Here is a 12,981-nt window from a genome sequence, read left to right as displayed (position 1 = left end):
CAGGCTGGGAAAAGAGATTTTCTGACACATCTCAGGGTCACTGTGAGCAGCAGAATCTGAGCCCATGGAGTCAGGGGCATCACTCCTGCCTGCCACAGGGCTCCCTGTGCACTCACAGCACTCCATGGCTGCTCCTCTCCAAAAACCACCTTGCAAGGGGCACATCTCCTCCTTCTGTTTGGGAGCTGCTGCCACTTGGAACAACTGGGCAGCACCAGCTCAGCCAAACTGCAGCAGATGAGGCTGGACAAGCTGCTTGCTGTCAAAATTGTCCTTATTTCTCCAAGCGCTTTAAAAAACTTAAACTAATTATTAATGGCTTATCAAACTACTTGTTTCTTACACATATCTACCAAACACTGTTGTCCTTCCATTTAGGTTTATGTCTACACAATTAATAGTTTTTAAGAGAAAGAAGATCCCCTCAAACCTCCCTTTCCTCTTTTAGTCTATAACCACCCACAGAGCAGCACTGTTAGGTGTGGTACTGGATATTTTACTAATTTTCACTGGATTTCTCTGCTTAAGGCCACAGCTCCTTGCTGCCCACCTCACACCCACCCATTTTTATAGAACTAGAGGAGTATCAAGACACTTGGGAATCATATAAACCCTTAATTAAGACTTCTCTTTGATTTTAAACCTGTATTGTTCACTTGCTTCCTCATATTTCTAATTCTAACAGAAAAAGGGAACCCTGTGAGTATTTTCAGAATAAACTGCTTTTCCCAGCACAGAGGTTTGGGAATTTAGGGTGCACTTCCCAGCACACAAGGATTGAAGGTTATTCCCCAAAAGTACATGATGGGTTTACAGCAAGAGATGCAACATTTAAATGTGGACTGACACTGATCACTGTTAAAGATGCCCAAGAAAATAGTGTTTTTAGCAGTTTATAAATGTAAATTGGTGCTGAAGAAGGGCCAAGGTGGAATGTCCATCCCCACTCAGCTGTGACTGGATCCAGGCATGACTTTTCTCCCTCTTTCTTTTCCTGCAACACCTCCAGTGCCGATGTGTGACCAGGAAATCCACACAGAATCCACCTGTCCTTTAAGGACTCTGGATCCACAATTAAGAGTTTCTTTTTGGGGAGAAGAGAAGGGAAACAACCAGGAAAACAAGAATCCCCCACTCCAGGCTGTTCTATCCCAGTGAGAACAGTGACATCTTACAGCTGCCTCCAATACAGAAGATTATTAAAAATTACATTTCTGTGTTGGATTTATGGCATTTCCTTAGGGAATAAACCCCATGAGCCCATGCAGGTTATCCTGTAAATAAGGACCAGGGGCTTCTCCCAGCTCCAGATCTCCATCAGCATGAGTCCTGTTACCCACTCAGCCAGTGAAAACCAATCCTGGCCCTTCTCTCCAAATGGCATTGTGCTGTCTCTGCTATTCCTGGATCATTTAGCAACTCTGAAATATAAGCAACCAATTAAGACCAAGCCCATGTGTTTGTTCTCCCCGCTGGTGTGAGACTGACAAAATCTGATCTTTCCCTTTCCAACACCAGCCTGGGATCAATTACAAATGAAGGGTGTTTGTGTCAATCCTCAGAGCTCTGGATGTGAGGAATAAAGGCAGAGGAAATGCCTTTGGTAGTCACGATGGATATCAAACTACAGCTAATCCTGCCCTTCCACTCATCCAGGCATGGAAAAAGCAAAGCCACTGAAAACAACAGCCCTCGTGATCCACTCCTGATTATTTGTATTTTCCTCTCCAAGCAGCAGCCAGGGCCAGGCAGAGGAGCCATCAGCACTGCTTTGTTCCCAGGAAAAAGCACTCCTGACATGACATCAGCCAGCCAAGCTGCCAGGAATCTGTAAAATATGAGGATAAACATAACTGCAATGGGTGGATTTCAGTGCTGATTTCAGCCTTTCTGGTGGCCAAGAGGTTTTTATGGGACTGAGAAACTCCCTCAGGAATTCAGGATTAGCCAGAAGTGCTAAAATGGACTCAGAGCTTTCCATACACATCCTACCTCAGTGCATTTCTGCAGTGGGACAATAAATATGGAATAATACAGGTGGAGGACAGCAAACTGCTATTAATGTGTATTTCCCATAAAACACTGAAGGGTTTTGCTCCTCCAGGCCCTTGCTCTCAACATCCCTTACCTATCACTCCTTTTCCAACATGACATGGAATTTCTTCAAGTTCCTTCTAGCCATCAAATCCCCTGGTGAAAACCAAAATTCAAGGTGCCAGTGTTTCCAAGCACCAGCAGCATCCCCACAAGCCTTTATCTGTGGGCTCAGACTGAAGTCAGGGCACCCAACCCTGTATGAATTCCATCAGGAGGTGAATTCCCACTTCTCTGCCAAGCCAACTGTAAATACAGCCATAAAACAAGAAATGAAAACTAATAAGCACAATATAAATGCTGTTCTGCCTCCCTGCAATTCACAGCACGCTGGCAAACATTAATCTATTCCTAATTTAATCTAAATTAGAGCAATTTATTCCAAGCCTGTGCCAGCTTTAAACATGAATAGGCTACTGAGAGCTGCTTAGCTCCTGTTTCATCAAGTTAAACGTTCAAGAAGTTTGGGATCTAGGGTGGTTTAATCAGTTCTGCTTCTCAAGAAGACTATGTATTAGCAAGGCCCATAAAAAAGGAATAAATAAAGATCATTTATTAAACAGGAATTGAGTCGAGAAATGGAACTGACTGCATTCAAACAGCTCCCAGGCCATTTTGAACAGACATGCAGCCATGAGAAACACAAATGCTGCCTTTCCCTGAGGAATAATAGCTAAGTAATGTAAATTAAAATCAAAATTAAACCCCAAACCCCCACTCTTTCAGCACTAAAGAGGAGCACACACTGCTGTGTTTACAGAAAATTAGCACTGGAGTGTACACAACCAGTACAAAACATTCTCTGAGTTTGGCTTTGGCTGTGAGTGTTTGAAGTCAGTTTGTGATTTCAGATGCTGTTTATGTTCCTGAAGCACAGCTCTCCAAATGAGGCTCCCAAGCTGTTCCTGCAGCACCCATCTGATGCTGGGTGCAGGCTGCAGGGCCAGCATGAAGGAGGGACTGCAGGAGTGCTCCCAGCTCTGTGGAGCCCCAGCACTGCCTGGGCTTCTTAAATCTTCCCCATGTGCAGATGGGATTTGCCATTTGCTGCTTTTAAAGCTTTCTGGGGACAAACCTGAATCCCGTGAGTGGAAAGCCTCAGGGATATGTGGAGATGAAATAGAAGCAGGGAGGAAGCTCCCCTGCTACTCCTGGCTCTGATGATCTCATCCCACTGCATTTTCCATTCTGTGACTTTCAGACCTTCCCATTCCACCAGAGCAGAGGTTCCTCCTCATGTCTCCAGTGCCCAGAGCTGCTCTCTCAGAACCACGGGCTCTTTGTGCTGCCTGAACATCCACTTCCACCCCAGGTCCCTCACCCCCAAAATCCACACTTCATTCCTTTCAGTACTTTTTCTCCTTGGCAGAAAATGTGAATTTTGGTCTGCAAGGCTTTGCAGCCTCCCTGCTCGATTTTTATCTGTTTCTTCCTGGTGGATGCTGAGACTCCTGAAAGCCACTCCTGGAAACCACAGGGACCTCTTCCCAACAAGACATGCAAAATTGGACAAGGCAGAAAGAACATGAGAATGTTTCTGTGTGAGAGAGGAAACAGGAGACCCTGCAGAGGAACACCCAGAGTCCTCCTTTAATGCTCTTTGAATAAGAACAATATATTTTTATCTTGCTCTGCCATTTCATTCACAACACCCTGCAGATTTTTCAAGTACTTCTGTAGTCCCCAAGAAGTGCACAGAATTCCATGGACTGAGAATGCTTTCATTCACAATATGTAACTAAAAAATACTCTAAAGCATCACCTCTGTGAGAGAGCCTGAGAAGGTACATCTGAGATCTATAAAAACATCCAAAATAGGTCCTGAGGTGACAGGAGAGGAGCCTGCCTCAGGGCTGAACCAGGCAAGGCCTATTTATGGGATTTTTTACACATGGCAAATACCCAAATGTGGAACTGAGTTTTTCAAAGCAGAGCACAGTTGGCCTGTTAGTGCCAACTTTTGCATTTCTTTCAGTAGGAGCCAAAACTTGTCAACAAGAACTTCTATTTGCCTTCTAAAACAGCATAATGAAGTTTATAGTTATGGAAAACACAGAGTATTTCATCTATCCTGACTGAAATAAGGCTTTTAACATTGCCTGTAAAATCCAGCTATAGCTGGGAATCTTTTCAGTCAGGGCAGGGGAGCTGAAATGGCCTCTGTGTGAGGAATGGGAATCTCCAAGTCAGCCTGAAGTGACTTCAACCAGTCCAGTACCATCTGCAGGGCAGAAATGACAGATTTTCAGCACAATTTTAACTGAAATGTGCTGGCTTTGGGAAACCTCGATGAGATTCCTGATGTTCTCCAGGTTTGTGGGGCTCAGAGAAGCCCCCAGCCCACCCAGCTCCCCTCAGTGCTCCAAGCCTGCACACAGCTCATGGCCAAACCCTGGCAGAGAGGTGCCAGCACTAAATGGAATTGTTTGTGCAGCACCAGGCCTGGACAAAACTCAATTGCTTCAATAAAGCACTGATTGAGGGCAATAAATGATGTCTTTAAAACTCCCTCCAAGTCAGGATCCATGGAATGTGACTGAGCAGAGGCACTGGGATCATGCAGTGCTGTCAGACTTTACTCAAACATCCTTTGGGACGTCAGGCAGACACACACTGCCCTCCTTCCATCCTCTGACTCTCCAAAGGGAGGAAATGCTGCAATCAGCCCTTGAGGGTGACCCAGGTCCCTGCCCCTGCTCCCTGAGGAACCTGCACCCATCCCATAGAGCCATCCCCTCAGGTCTCTGTGATCCCAAAGCCTCACAGCCCTACAACCACTCACAGATTCCTAATTCCTCCTCCTTGCTTCCCATACTGGGAATAACTCATCACATGCAGGATACCCTTGCTTGGACAGAGACATTTTCTCATGAAAAAACTGATTTTAAACATTTTCAAGTTCCATTACAAACAATCCTGACATGGTTCCTACAGCAGGATATTTAACTCATTCACTCTGAGATCTCACTCCTGTACAAGTCACAACATAGTGAAAAACCCCAATTTTGTAGTATAAAAGTACAAGAGCCCCACAAAACACCCCCCTTTCAGTTGTGAAGGTGACACAGTGCATGTGAAAGGATGGTTTGAAATTGTTCTCCCATAGCACAGCATATTTGTTTACAGTCCAAACCCTGCTTTCCACAGCGTTCAGGCATCACTCCTGTTTTTCCCTGGTGCCTGAGTACTCGTCAATGCCTTTCACACAGGGTGACAGGGAACCATCTGCCTCCCTCCTCCTACTTGTTGCCACCTGTTCTTTTCCCAGTCCCCACATGGCAGCGTGAGCAGGGCCAGATTCCCTGGACAAGGCTGGGTTACAGCACCAAGAAACCCCAAAAGCCTCTGTTACCCCGAGGGTCTCACCCCACACACACAAAAATGCTGTAAAAGTGATGACAAGGAATGGCTCTGCTGTAATTCAGAGTATCTGCTCCATAACTGGGACATCCAGGGGCTGAGCATTGAGGATTGGAAGTAAAGCTAGCTGGGTTTGTGTGAAAATGGGGGAGGAGAGATTTGAGATTGCTGAGAAAGGCATTCCCAAAGCACAATGGAGATTCTGGGATAGGCAGGAGTCCTCCATGGGGACATGCAGGACACCAAATCCCTCATCTGCAGGACACCAAACCCCTCATGTGCAGGACACCAAACCCCTCATGGGCAGGACACCAAGCCCCTCATGGGCAGGACACCAAGGCACCCATCTGCAGGACACCAAGGCACCCATCTGCAGGACACCAAACCCCTCATCTGCAGGACACCAAACCCCTCATCTGCAGGACACCAAGCCCCTCATGTGCAGGAAACCAAGCCCCTCATCTGCAGGACACCAAGCCCCCCATGGGCAGGACACCAAGCCCCTCATGTGCAGGACACCAAGCTATCTGCAGGACACCAACCTCATGCAGGACACCAAACCCTCATGTGCAGACACAAGCCCCTATGTGCGACCCAGCCCCATCTGCAGGACACCAAGCCACCCATATCTCTTCATCAAGGAGGCAAAGAGAAGCATTGAGACTGAGAAGTTTAAGTGCAAAGCAATGAGGTCATTGAGGAACTTCCTTCTTTTAGGGAGTTCCCAAATTCTTCCTGAAAGGCAGAGCAGGCAGCAGAGGCACCCCAGGGAAATTCTGAGAGGCCCTGAGTGCCCAGAGCCAGTATCTGAAACAGGGACACAGCTTCAAACCCCAAAGTGACATGAGAGGCTTTTCAAGTCCCTTGAAGAATTCTACACCTGATGTTCAGTACAGGGATAAAGAGGATTTAACTCAGACCATTGACCCAAATCTTCCTCCCTCTTCTATCCTTCCAACCTTTTCAACTACAAACACTTGTCCTAAAAGTCTCTGCTCTCAACACCATGGTTCTTTCATGGGGTTGTGGATTCTGTATGGCCAATCCCTTTCCAGGTGCAAACTTTTCTAAATGTATTAACAGAATTACCAAAGTTTAGAGGAAAAGCCACTCAAGAAGCCTTTCAATTCTGTGCTTTAACATTTTCCACTTTCCTGTGTACTAAAAGCTACCCAGAACTCACCCCAAACACAAAAAAGCCCAGCCTAAAATGTTATATTATATGGATGATTATATCAAGCTCATAGCAGGAGAAGAGAGTCACAGACTTTACACAGGTTCCTGTGGGGCTGTGCAGAAGGTGAATCACCCAATTCCTGCTCTCTCCAAGTCAGAAATCTGTCCAAACACAGACACACAGACATCTCCCTTTGTAGCAGCTGAATGTTTTCCCCTCCCTGCATTTCAAACTCCCACTGCCTTCCAGGAGCACAAAGCACAGATGTGGGACTTCACTTGCATGAGAGAACTCACGTGGCCTCCCTGAGAAACTCCCCAGGGCTTCCACTTGCTCATTTGCATTTAGTTCATTCAAGATCAATTTGATAAGCAAAAGGGCTAATGAGAAATGGTTTGTAAATAGCCAGATGTTTGCCAGTTCCAGCAGGAAGGAGAAAACAGAACAGCACGGGAAGGGAAGCACTGCTAACTGGGAAGAACTTTGATGAACACTTAATCAACATTCTGTTCACTGAAGTTACTTTTCAAATTGGTAAAGTTGGCATTTCTCATCAGCAGCTATGAAATAATTAAAAAAAAAAAAGTTTTCTGAATTAATGATTGAAATATTCAGAATAGTTTTTGCCCAAATTAGGGGTTTGAATTTTCATACCAAGCCAGCTGCCACTACTGCATGTGATACCTTCCCCCTCTTTCCCAGAACAGTTTCCTTCTCCACTGCTGACGGATTGAGAGAAGGGATTTTAAACCCAATATCTGTATTTCCTCCACCTGTGAATTGTCAGATTTCACATATCACACTCATTCCTCATGGCACTGCCCATCACAGCCCCACTCAGATGTTCCATGGTGTGTTCCCTGCTGGAGAACAGCATCTCAATGGCCCCAGAGCTCCAGGGACACAGCCTTGGGTGTGTCTCTACACCCCCAGTGAGACTCCACCACTGCAGCCCAAATCCTCTGGCAGCATGCAAAAGAGAAAGGACATCATGAGCAAAGTCCTTGAGCACAGCAGGATGAGGTGTGGAGCAGAGCAGGAAGGAGAAACCACTGGACAAACAGCAGGGGAGGGAAAGGAAGAGCAGTGAGACCACAGGAACTCCAATAACAACAGTGAGAGTCATTTAGAAACCACTGCTGGGAGCTGGGTGCAAGCACAGGCTTGGCCAGGGCTCCCAAAGCCAAGGCCATTCATTATTCAGTGTTTGAAATGTGGAGAATATGGAATAATGCTTCTGCTGGAAGGGGCTGCAAACCACTCAGGTGATTAATGCACAGAGCAGAAATTAAATTCCTTTTCATCATTTTTCTGGCATTCTGATGACAGCAGGGCAGTGCTGGCTGCAGACTCCTGACACTGCCCAGTGGCATTAAAGCCCCTGACCCCAGGAGAGGGCACCCTGCATTCCCCAGATCCTTGTGGGGAGTACCTGGGGCTCTTCAGCCAGCACTGAAACACACCCAGATCCAAAGAGGAATTCAGAGGGAGCAGCAAGTGCACAGCTATCCTACAAAACAACTGGAAAATAAACAGGAAATCTCTCTTCATGGCTCAGTCCAAATTTACTCTCTGCACCAAAGCCAGGGGCAGCAGAGTCACCCCTGCTCAAGGTGTGAAGTTCCATCAAACCTCCATGGCTAAGACTGTTTCTCCTAAATCCTCTCCATCCAAATAAGAAAGAAATTAGCATTTCAAACAACCCCGCTCCAAAAAGGCAACACAAAGCCCCCCTCAGTACAGCTTTAGTATTTTCCTGTCTGACTTGTCGCCCCTCATGCTCTGGGGTTTTCTTCCTTGGGCTCTTAGAAATTATTTTTCAGAACTGTGTGACCTGAAAGAGCGAAACAACCTGATGCCTTAGTGATGATATTTGCAGTACCTCTCTTTTGGGGTCTTTAATCATTAAACACCAATTGTTGTGCTTTGCCACCCCAGCCATGCAATTCAGAGAGCACTGGCAGGAGTTCCACTGACTGGAGCACAGGGACAAATATTTACCTTAAACTGCAGCTGGAAACCACCAGATGTGCAGCTGCAGGTTGCAGGAATGACAAAGCTCATTATTTTTACACTAATAGCAGAAAAAAGCTTCTGACACTGGAACCACTTTGATATAAAATAATTGGGGTGATTTGGGATGTGCTCCATAAGCGCTTCTTTTCCAGGTTTGTGATTTTAGTGACTGCTTTCATTTTGGCTACTCTGCTATTGCTTGTAAAGCTCAGTATGCAACATTTCTGACCATGTTTTATTATTGCACCAAATATTATTCAAACTACAGGATGCATCCTGTACAATTCCTTCAGTTCTCCTCACTAAGTGTACAGGAAACAACACTGGATCACTCTCATGATTTTTAAATAAATCACCCTGCTCTATTGGCTGAGCTATTGACAGACCCCACCACATGGAAAGGTCCCTTGGAATGGTCCCTCCCCACTTTTGGCTCTCTGCTGTCACAGTTTATCTTACCAAGGTCAAGTATTATCAGCTGGGCTCCAGCCTGAGCATTTCCGACATCGTTTTCTGCAATGCACTGATAGAATCCTTCATCAGACTTCACCAGCCCCAAAACTTGCAGGTTATGTTCTTTCTGAGGAGAAAAGGGAGAAAACAACACTTAGAAATGGGCTGCAACTGCCAAAACAATGGTGTCAGGAGGGCATGTTACCGTGGCAGGAGAAACTTCTGACAGCAACTGGGAAAAGTGTGTTTGGAGCTCCCAGATCTCACCTCCCCTGCCCTGAATCCTCATGTTCTAGTGGGTTCAAAAAGCACCAGAAGCTCTCATTAATGGCTATCATTTTCTAGCATCACACAGCACTGGCAAATCCTGATGTTTCCCCAGCTGTTCTGGTGCTATTTAGGACCCTGAGTGAAGCTCACAGTCCTACAAGCCAGGCACACCCCATTACACAGCCATTCATTTCCCAAGTGCCTCAATAATGCCTTTCACTGCACCTAAAATCTCCCTGTAGAACACCCCTGTGCTAAACTCACCATCCACAGCTCAGTTACATTTCTATTTCAGCTCCTGCTAGAAATTTGAATTTTTATGGGGCACAGAGTGCAGCACACACAGTCAGTGGCTGTGGTGGGCTCATCCTTTGACAGTGCATTTTGCCACCCTGCGTGCCCAGGTCTCCTGGAAATTCCAAGCTATAAAGACATCAACTCTTACAACATAAGCAATGTCCATTAACGGGATTCAAGAAACCATTTCTCTTCCAGGTCCCAAACTGTGGGAATCCACAAAATCAGAGGGTTTTGGGAAAGCTGCAAAAGGCAGGCCTCAGAGACAGCTGAACTGTGATTAGAGATAAGCAGTAGCCATAAGATTGGTCAGCAGAAAAATTATGTAAGCAGTAGAAAATTAAGGACAACTAGAACAATGGTCTGTGTATTAAAGCTTGTCTAGAATAACTCCCTAAGCTGCAGAAAAGTGTATCTAGGGAGATATTACTAAGTTCTAACCTTAATAATGGAGCTCTGTGCATTGTGTTTGAAGGCTCACAAGCAGGTATTGTATCCAAATTAAGCAAGCATTGTTTTAACCAAAGGTACATGTGCTTATAGTGGTTGGATGGAACTAATGTCAATGTGCTTTTGCTTTGTGTGATTGGGCAAAAAACTTTTAAAGTGAGTTGTAACATTGAGTTCTTGGTCTGCTGTCTGGGATGTGAGCTGCTGGCATCCTCCATTGTCATAACCATGTAATGAGAGTGATGCTGGAAAATAAAACAGCTCAAGGCACGTTCCCAGCAGTCCCACCCCATTTGTGATTTGTACACAGCCCCCAGCCAGTGATACCCAACATCAGTAGGACAAAGGCAGGTTCTAGAGAAGAACCCAATCTCCATGACTGTGCAGAACTGCCAAGCCCAACACATGCAGGATGGGCAGAGCACTCACCACGATTTTGAAGTAGTCGCTGGGGATCACCACGTCCCCGTTCTTGACCCACTTGACGGTCGGCGTTGGCTTCCCGGTCACCTCGCACTCAAACACGATGTCCATGGACTCGTGCGCGTAGATGTTGGCAGGGCGCTTCAGGAACGTGGGGGGAACTTCAGGGTGGAAGGAACAAAGACAAGAAGATGATGTTAGAAAGAGACCTGACAGTCCCACACACAGCCAGCTTGACACCCAGAGATGGACTGGGCACTTGGGCATGAGTGGCAGCAGAGGCAGCAGGAATGTGCAGCTCAGCTTTGACAGACACCCACACGAGCTGGGAGTTCCAGTGGAAGGTGTCACTGCCCACAGCAGAGGGCTGGGAATGGCAGGATCTCTAAGGTCCCCTCCAACCCAAACCATCCTGGGATCCTGCAGGTTCTGGAGGTTGGGGTTGAAGGTATTTGAGATGGCAGTTCAGGTTTGGACTCAGGTGTTTATCATTTCTTATCAGTGAAACAGCCTCACAGCTATAAGTTTTGCAGCCTTTCATTAGCAAGGCACAAAATGGCCAACAATCTCTTATTACAAGGTCTTTTAAGACTAAACTATCCAATCAGAAATTACACCTAGATTATTTTCCCTTTTAACCCAATAACTGATCTCTCAAAGCCTGCAATGTGGACTTTTCTGTCCAATTACAAAATATCACCTTAAACCATGGAGAACAAGGAAGAAGGTGGTTAAGAATAATAACTTGCCTCTGCCTTAAAACTTCAATCTTGCTTCATATTTATTTCTATATTCTAAAATTCCAAACTCCAAGTTTTCCACCCTGTGATATTAAACACTTCTAACCAACTACACACCCATAATCTCAGTGCTATCAATCAATTTTTGAAGTCTTCTCCACAGCCTCAGGTCAAATGCAGTCCTCTCTTGAGGGTCTGTGCCTTAAAGCACAAAAAGTTTTAAATTCTCAGCATCCAGGGTTCCAACAGGATGCAGCCAGTTGGGAATGACCTCTTGAGACCACATGAAAGAAGAAATGGAACTGAGGTGTATAAACTGCAAAGTTAAACCTCAGGGAGTTCAAGTCAATAGGAAAACAAAAGGTACAATTATATCAAAAAGTACTTTTAAAAATGAATGGACACAAAACTGAGATGAAACCTTCCCAGAGCACCCCAGCCTGGTTCCAGTGAAGGAGCTGAGGTTACCTGGGAGTGCTGCACTGAGCCCAGCAGTTTCTTCTCTGGCCTGTGGAAGCCAAGGAACCAGGATGTCCATGAGCAGCCAGCTGCCCCTGTACCACAGTGCTGACATCTCATGCATGTACAGGAGGGAGCTGGGTATTTATAACACAGCACAGCAGAAGCTGAACAGAAATTCTATCAAGAACAGAAGTTCCTCACTTACAACATGCACCAAAAGTGTTACTCTGGGTCTTGGCTGCCTTCTATATGTCCTTAAGTCCCCAGAGTGAGATGAATTCCATCAAACACATTTAAAGTCACACAAACTCTGAGATACAGATTTTTTGAGGACACCAGGCCCAAGTGATTGGTGCACAGACACATCACAATTTCTCTCACAGGAGCCTCCAGCTGCATCCAGGGCCTCTGCCCTCCTCTGGCTCAGCGGCACCAAGCCCTGCAGGCACTCACTCCTGGAGTATCCTCCTTAGAGAACACCCACCTGCTTATTTGTGTTTATTGTGCTCCCAGCACAGGGCAATTCTCTTCCTTGTGCTGGCAGCTCAGATTGTTGGAGTTCCAGGAAAGCCCAAAACAGCCTTTTGCCCTTTAATATTTAGCAAAGAAAGTCAATATGGAAGGGCCACGGGGTTTAGACAAACAATTTACACACTTGGCCTCTCAATGGGGTTTATTTGGTGCTGAGGATAAGGAGTCCTAGGTCATGTTTTACTCCTTCCTCTGAAATGCTCCCAAAGGTTTGTAGATGGATTTAATACTTTTAAATTAAAACAGCTGGAGGTGAGCAGCTGCCCCAACCCCCCTCATGTTGTGGATTATAAAGGAATAAAGAGGACATTAATAAATGGAAATACTCTAGAGTAAGGAGGTGGTTCAGCTCTCAGGTAAGGGTGCAAAGCTACACAAAGCTGTACATTCACTGCTCTGACTCTCACACAGGAGCAAAAAGCTGGATGGGGCCAAGCCCAGCTGCCTGTGCATTCAGACACCCCTTTCATACCAGCTTCCCAGAAATTTACCAAACACACCATAAATTCCACCTTAAAAAGGTTCAGATATTTCTGTGCTTACTCTCTGATGGCTGCTACCACCACACACAACATTGACATTTAAAAACTCTCTTTTGAATTTATTTGCCACCAAATTGCTGTAATTTATTCTCTAAGAAAATTATTTTTATTCCTCCCTGGTATTTATCCTCAGCACTGTTATTTATTACAAGCTGTGCTACTGCTC

At 45.7% G+C, this 12,981-nt stretch overlaps 1 protein-coding gene across 11 annotated transcripts in view; it reads right to left on the bottom strand.

Moving 5' to 3' along the window:
* The window catches only part of NEO1 (neogenin 1), a 183,220-nt gene that overhangs the window by 56,497 nt on the left and 113,742 nt on the right, over window positions 1-12,981 (bottom strand). For all 11 annotated transcript variants that reach the window (XM_064722704.1, XM_064722711.1, XM_064722714.1 and 8 more), the window contains 2 exons: window positions 10,547-10,701; window positions 9,107-9,227 (listed from right to left, as the gene is read on the bottom strand). In XM_064722704.1, coding sequence (XP_064578774.1) covers window positions 9,107-9,227; window positions 10,547-10,701 — 276 coding nt within the window. The remainder of the gene's footprint in view (window positions 1-9,106; window positions 9,228-10,546; window positions 10,702-12,981) is intronic.

Source organism: Zonotrichia leucophrys, chromosome 10 (genome assembly GCF_028769735.1).
Source record: "Zonotrichia leucophrys gambelii isolate GWCS_2022_RI chromosome 10, RI_Zleu_2.0, whole genome shotgun sequence".
Taxonomy (NCBI): domain Eukaryota; kingdom Metazoa; phylum Chordata; class Aves; order Passeriformes; family Passerellidae; genus Zonotrichia; species Zonotrichia leucophrys.
The sequence above is the reverse complement of the archived record's forward strand: the minus strand, read 5'-3'. Positions and strand labels throughout refer to the sequence as shown.